Source organism: Mirounga angustirostris, unplaced genomic scaffold (genome assembly GCF_029215605.1).
Source record: "Mirounga angustirostris isolate CCGP_5_RB_7025 unplaced genomic scaffold, mMirAng1.0.hap1 SCAF_12, whole genome shotgun sequence".
NCBI lineage: Eukaryota > Metazoa > Chordata > Mammalia > Carnivora > Phocidae > Mirounga > Mirounga angustirostris.
The window spans coordinates 17,792,818-17,800,065 of record NW_026991720.1 but is presented as its reverse complement, the minus strand read 5'-3'; the positions used below and the strand labels follow the sequence as shown (position 1 = coordinate 17,800,065).

General features: G+C 35.2%; 1 protein-coding gene across 8 annotated transcripts in view; it reads right to left on the bottom strand.

The window, feature by feature from the left end:
• The window catches only part of CNOT4 (CCR4-NOT transcription complex subunit 4), a 145,322-nt gene that overhangs the window by 28,440 nt on the left and 109,634 nt on the right, over nucleotides 1–7,248 (bottom strand). For all 8 annotated transcript variants that reach the window (XM_064574922.1, XM_045864216.3, XM_045864219.3 and 5 more), the window contains 2 exons: nucleotides 5,789–6,038; nucleotides 4,023–4,520 (listed from right to left, as the gene is read on the bottom strand). In XM_064574922.1, coding sequence (XP_064430992.1) covers nucleotides 4,023–4,520; nucleotides 5,789–6,038 — 748 coding nt within the window. The remainder of the gene's footprint in view (nucleotides 1–4,022; nucleotides 4,521–5,788; nucleotides 6,039–7,248) is intronic.

The window sequence follows — 7,248 nt, the reverse complement described above, 5'->3', positions numbered from 1 at the left end:
AATTACATTTGGAAATACTTAAATGACAAATTTAACTGACAACATGAAGAAAGACTCAGCCTTTAGAACAGGTTATTTCATAATTTTTCAGTAAATTGGCCAAGATTCTATAAACTCCAAGTACACAGCAAGGAGGCTGTGTAGAGGAAATCTTACAGTTCTTGGTGAGAACATGGTACTAATAAGGACCACACAAGAGATTAAATTTTATCAAGTTGATAAACTTCATTCTATTTTGTAGCTATAGGCCATATCCCTGAGCTTGGCCAATTGTCTCATTAATAGATACTGTTGATAAAAAGGGACCTGCAAGTGTGTGAGAGCAACAATCAATTACTATGGGAAGAAAGCCAAGTTAAAGCACATGCCAGTGATCTTCATTTGTGAAGGTGAACATCAATGTTGTAGTGGAAAAACATTTCAGTTTGAATGTGGGATCTGGGTACTTGTCCTAATTCTACTACTAATTGAATGTTTGACCTTTAACAAATTATTTAACCTTTCTGGAACACAGCTTTGCTTTTTCTAAAAGAAGGAGTTGAACAAGGTAAGTCACCTTTTAGGAAAAGTCACTTCTTAAACAAAAGCACATGGTTCCAATAGCAAAAGAGATCTGAATGGACCTACTATAACTGTCCACTAATCAAAGTTTTTCCCCAAGAATATTTATTTCAAAAATCCTTCTAGGCTTAGCAAACTGGATGTGCAGGCAAGAAAATGCTGCTAAAAAGATTTTACCTAATTAAGAAAATAATGAATTTTAAACAGCAAAAAAAAAGTTTTCATGTAGGCATAAGAAATGGAAGCTGCATTTCTGTCAAACCCCTGGCAAACTGTCCTTCCCATGATAGGTTTCAGATATATCAATTTTTAATAATTTAACTGAAACAAACCAAAACTAAAAATTTAAATACAAATATATAATAAATATAGACATGGTATCTGTAGGATATATAGGTGACTGATACCTGAGTATTTGCTCCTAAAGGTCAGGGACCCTGTTTTGCTCTACATATCTAAAGAATAAATTAATAATACATGCCTTTTCCAGTGTTGAATACTGTCTAAACATATCTTAAAGTGGCAGGTATCAGAGAAACAGTAGGTACTCTCCATTATGAAGACTTCACCAACAGCTACCCTGGTAAGATACCATGATATTCACTGCAGGATACAAAGTTGAACCTATTTCAATAGTTCAACTCAAGTACAACTGATTTACAACTAGGGGTGGGGGAGGCAGATATTGCCTAGGTATTAAATTGCTTCAAATTAGACACAGTTAAAATGTACATCGTTTTCCAGAATTCCACTTTCTGTCATTTCTAATTGTTACTGAAAATCCTAAATGATCTGGCTATAATTATACAACTATTCTGTTTTGAGGTCTAGCACATTCATCTTCCTGAGATATTTGCCAAATATTTATAGGACATGAGAGTATTCTGTGTAACTCTTAATAACAATTTTAAATATTTTTTTCATTAAAACTAAAATTTCTCTTGTCATCAGAGACTTAAAAATAATCTAATAATAAGCTTAATCATAAGTCACCATTTAAATACCAAACAAGTATGCATAGTCAAAAACTGAAAATCTGAAATAACAAACTCTCCCAACCTCCCACAAAATACAACAATGATTCAGAACCTACAAGTTGGTGACTTCATTCTTAGAATTTCTGGGAAAAAAAAGTATTTTATGCTCTATGGTTGAGTATATGTTAAAAAGAAAACCCACAAAGATAAGACCATACTTTAATGCCACATTTTTTTCAGAAAGTATCTAGTTTAGATGAAGATTTCAAATGACTAACATGAGGACAACTACACTCACAAATCAGTAATTATTCATTACCACTGTGGCATTTTCACAATATATACTGGCTTGAAATATATGGGTTAAAATTATTCCTTTTGTGCTAATGGACAATATGGTAACTGTGAAATCAGAAGAACAGATAACTTACTGAAGATAGTCACGTAATAAGTCAAATAAAAGCATACAATGAAGACAAGCTAAGAACTGGAATCCCACAAAGGCACCCTTCTTCCTATCATATCAACTCCACACTGTGTTGCCTCACTGTCAGAGCTCCCCATGTTCTTGTCCATTCTATTTACACAATACATAAGCACCTCCCATTACTGAAGGCAGTTCTATTGCCTCTTAATGAAATGACATACTAATCCTGCCTCCACGCCTTTATTCAGGAGTTCCCATCAGTATAAAAGGTCTTTCTCTTTTTCCCACTAACCCAATTCCAAGATACCATAGTACAGATCAATTCCTATTTCTTCAGTGAAGCCTCCCCAACAATTATAGGCTCAAATGAGATCTCTCAGATTCCAGTTATCATATAGTTACCACTCTCATACATAATATTAAATTTATTTCTTCAACTACACTGCAAAATACCTGGAAATAATATCCATATTTTAGAGTTCTTTTACATTACCCACATGGCCTAGTTCATTACTGGGCAAACAGGAACCCAAATATTCACTATAACTGGTTTAATATTTTACTTTTAAATGTTTAGGATATTTAGGGAAACTTAACTTTAACTCTTAATGTTATAATCAGTTATAAGATACACTACTAGTCATTAAAATGCCACATTTCTAAATGATTAAAGCAAAACAAAACAAAATTACACTCTAATATGCTGTCTTGAATGGAAGAAAAAAACGCAGTATCAGGAACTGAGTACTTAAGTGTTTCACAAGTGAGTATCACGTAGAAGGAGAAGATTGAAAAATGTCACTCTGAATTACCTACTAACTACCATAATCAAATGAACGAATATCATGAGTCCCACTGATATACAAACCAATACATTGGTGTATCATGCTTATGTAAATTAACTTCACTGTATCAACTGTTAAATTCACTATATCCAAAGTCACAAACCATATTCTCTTAACCCATCTACTTGTCTTGAAAATGAAATGGCCAAAGAGCCAAAGAAGTCTGATGGATCTCTTCAAATTCACCTATCAACCTGGCTAAAAACAAGAGAACAAACGACTTGCTGGTAACAGCACATTATTACAGTAAGACTGTGCCATGCCATATCTTAAAGGCCATGACAAGGGATAACAATAAATTTTACGAATTATGTAACACAGTGAGGGACTATTCTATCCTACTTGAGAGAATCAGGAGAGGAACAAACTCTCTCTTTTACCAGTCATCTCTAAAGCCCAAATTAATTAAAAAAAAAAAAAAAAAACCACTAATAAGAAGGATTCCTTTAGATATAGAAGTCACTTGACCTAATAAATGTTATATAGGACCTTAAAACCCCAAAGTTCTGAAACCTTCAAGGGTAGCAGTACAAAACCAGAAGTATTCTGGTATCACTTATGAGGAACCTAGTATTTTCCCCAGAAATAAAAACATGACAGACCAAAAGGGAAAGTATCTCTCCTTGAACAACTGTTTTCACAGAAAGTATACACATAGGTCTGTGAAACATTAATAATCAGAGTTCTCAAATATTAAGTACTTTATTAACATAGAGCACAGTTTGTGTGTGTGTTTGCACGTGTGTATCAGTCAAAATAAGTAACTGCCAAAAGTAGTTAGAGAGTGGCTTCATCCCTCATGCTCTCACTAAATACCATTTCAAAAATTTTTTTTGAATCAGTTTACTTTTAGAATGTATAATCGGAATTTGTACCATGGTGTTGGACTTTCCAGCACCATAATTTCAGAGCACATTTTTTTCTTTTTTTTGTGCATTTATATTCCACATGAAAGTTTGGTAACTACCCTGTTAAATAAAATGCTTCCAAGTTATAACTAGGTATAATACTCCACCATCCTTATAAAGCTCAATATTACAAGGCATCCATCCAATTAAAAATTTTTAAATTATGATAAGGACTTTTTTTTCCCCATAGAAATTTCCAAGAATAATAAGTATTCTCTGTTATTCAAAAATTCCCACCCTACCCACCCAACAACTTGAAGGCATGAGTTATTCACAAATTCTCAAAGGCTATAAATGAACCTACCTGCTATAGGGATCCCTCCCAGACCTGTGTTGTGCTGTGGCGGGAGATTCAAGTCCAAGAAATTACTATTTGAGGTGGGGTTTGCTGTGTGGTTCAAGTGCATGATGCTATTGCGTGGAAAGGCCATCCAAGGATAGCGGGCTGCCTGGCCTGGAAAACTGAATGAATTATAAACTGCTCGGTGCTGCTGAAATTGAGGGAACCTCTGTGGCAAGACTGAAAAGGTACTATTGAGAGAGTTGGCATTTGTCGGTGCAGCAGGATGCAGGAATCCAGAGCCCGGACCTTTGGCCATTGTAGTGTGTGAAGAGGAGTTCTGAAGAGATGTGGGCGAAAGGGAAGGCTGGTCTTGGACTGACAGTTCCTTTTCAATCAGGTCTGCTAAGGCTTTTCGAGTGACATCAAAGGGATCAAAACCCAAGTCATCCTCTGGTTGTTTAGAAGAACCAAAGCCAAATGCTGCTTGCCAGTCTGTAGAGGATGATACTGGGATTGTTTCTGTTGGGAAGACAATTAGTGATAAATTTAAAATACATAGCTCACTTATGTATTTAACAAGTATCCACACTAGTGAAAGTTAAACATCATAAGATAAAGGCAAATATATCCAAAATCTGTATGATTTCTTAGCACATTAAGATTATAGTATTATAAAAGGTCTCATATACTTCTACCAATGATTTCATCTTAAGTTACCAACTTCAAAAACTGAATGATATAGACTGATTTTGGTAATCAAAGAAAACAAAGTACTTGAAACCCAAATTACACCTTTAGCTATTCATAACCAAAACCTGGAGAAAGTCATTTCAATGAAATAAGGTAATAAATATGATGTAACAGAATTCACTTAGTAAAGTTTATTTTTTTTAAATTTTTATTTTATTATGTTATGTTAATCACCATACATTACATGATTAGTTTTTGATGTAGTGTTCCATGATTCATTGTTTGCGTATAACACCCAGTGCTCCATTCAATACGTGCCCTCTTCAATACCCATTACCAGGCTAACCCATCCCCCCACCCCCCTCCCCTCTAGAGCCCTCAGTTTGTTTCTCAGAGTCCATAGTCTCTCATGGTTCGTCTCCACCTCCGATTTCCCCCCTTCATTTTTCCCTTCCTACTATCTTCTTTTTTGTTTTTTTAACATATATTATTTGTTTCAGAGGTTTATTTTTTAAAATATATTTATCAGAGACAAAGTGTAAGTAATTTTGAATATATGCTTTATATAATCTAGGAAAAAATAATGTAACAATGAAAAAATATCTACTTAAACTTTATGTATTTTTTAAAACTGTCTGCTCCGATAATAGGTACTATATTTTCAATATTAATTTTATGCCATCCTTCACATTAATAAGAAAACTTACAATGAATAAAAATGAAAATGGCTCAAAATGCCAAAATATAACTTTCAATATTAACTAACACACCTCTTGTCAGCTGGAGAAAAAAAAAATCTTAAATTTAACTATATAAACACAAATACGATTAAAAACGTAAGCCCTTAAAAATTCTTAGAGGAATAAGCATTTTATTACCAGAAAAATTATCTAACCCTTGATTTCTGGAGAAATCTGTTAACACATTAAGTCCTAAGTCATACAGCTACTTATCTAACCATCCTACTCCATGCCCTTTAAATGTTTACAATTTTATGAAAAAAGGAGTGGCGGTGCTTAAAGGGGTAAAAACACATTAAGCAAGGTCTCATTTCAGCCTGAGTAACATTATTAACATGCAGTAGTATTGTTGTATACCTGATGTGAAGAGACTCTGTGGCTCTGGTGCTGTAGGCCAGTCACTGGATGTCTGTGGGGAGCTGGGGAAAGGAGGAAGCCCACTTGGGATCGGGTTGGGATGGCGAAAGTTATCTGAGAATAACGACTGTGACTCAGTTACTGCCCCTTCAAAAGGAGACCGTGCACTGTGATTGGATGAACTGATGGGGATGACTGGATTGGATTTTGATAAACCAGGTGGTGGTGAAGGCGTATCACTGTTAGATATCTAAATAAAATAGGAAAAGAAAAGAATAATCAATAGATGTTTATACACTTTAATAAGCTGCCATCAGAAAGGCTTGTAACAAAAGGCATTACAACAGTGGTCTTCAAACTGGGGTGCTTAAACACTTCTTTATGAGAACATGAATTTTTAAAAAATCCATCAATTACATATGTACTCTTTTCTAAAACTGATTCCTTCTTGAAAAGACTAAGCCAGTCTCCTCTCCTTTCAGAACCTATCTTCTCTCACTTTACAAACTATTGCTCACTCTTTAGGATCTAACTATAGTAATTTGACCAAGAGTGAAAATTTTATGAGAGCAACAAAAATATTATTAGTAATATTCAGACTGGGGGCACCTGGGTGGCTCAGTTAGCTAAGCGGCTGCCTTCGGCTCAGGTCATGATCTCAGGGTCCTGAGATCGAGCCCCGAGTCGGGCTCCCTGCTCAGTGGGGAGTCTGCTTCTCCCTCTCCCTCTGCTGCTTATCTGTTTATGCTCTCTCACTCACACTCTTTCTCCAGTAAATAATAAAATCTTAAAAAAAAAAAATATTCAGGTTGGTGTTGAGAGTGACTAATGACTAGACTGTTTTGCAAACTAGGTGATTCCCAATACTTAAGTTTTTTTGGTTTTTTTTTTTAAGATTTTATTTATTTGTCAGGGGGAGAGAGAGAGTACAAGCAGGGGAAACAGCAGGCAGAGGGAGAAGCAGGTTCCCCACCGAGCAGGGAGCCCGACTCAGGGCTCGATCCCAGGACCCCGGAATTATGACCTGAGCCAAAGGCAGACGCTCAACCGACTGAGCCATCCAGGCCCCAATACTTAAGATTTAAACAAAATGGAAAGAATATCTAATCACGTTATTTCTAAACACATCATTAAAAATAACTTTTGTAATAAATCTTTATGATTCTTAGGTATTTAACTCAGAAAGTTCAAAAATTTGATACTGAGATAATACTCTTTCTTCCATCCTCAGCACTGACATTTTCAAAAACGAAAACATGACTAACATTGCTGTTGAAACTTGTCTCCTTGTACCAACAGGTAATATTCATCCATGAATACATGAAAACCAATTTTATTTATTTATATATATATTTTAAGATTTTACTTATTTATTTTAGAGAGAGAGCACACACACTTGTGCATGAGTAGGATGGGGCAGAGGGAGAAGGAGAAGCAGACTTCCTGCTGAGCAGGGAGCC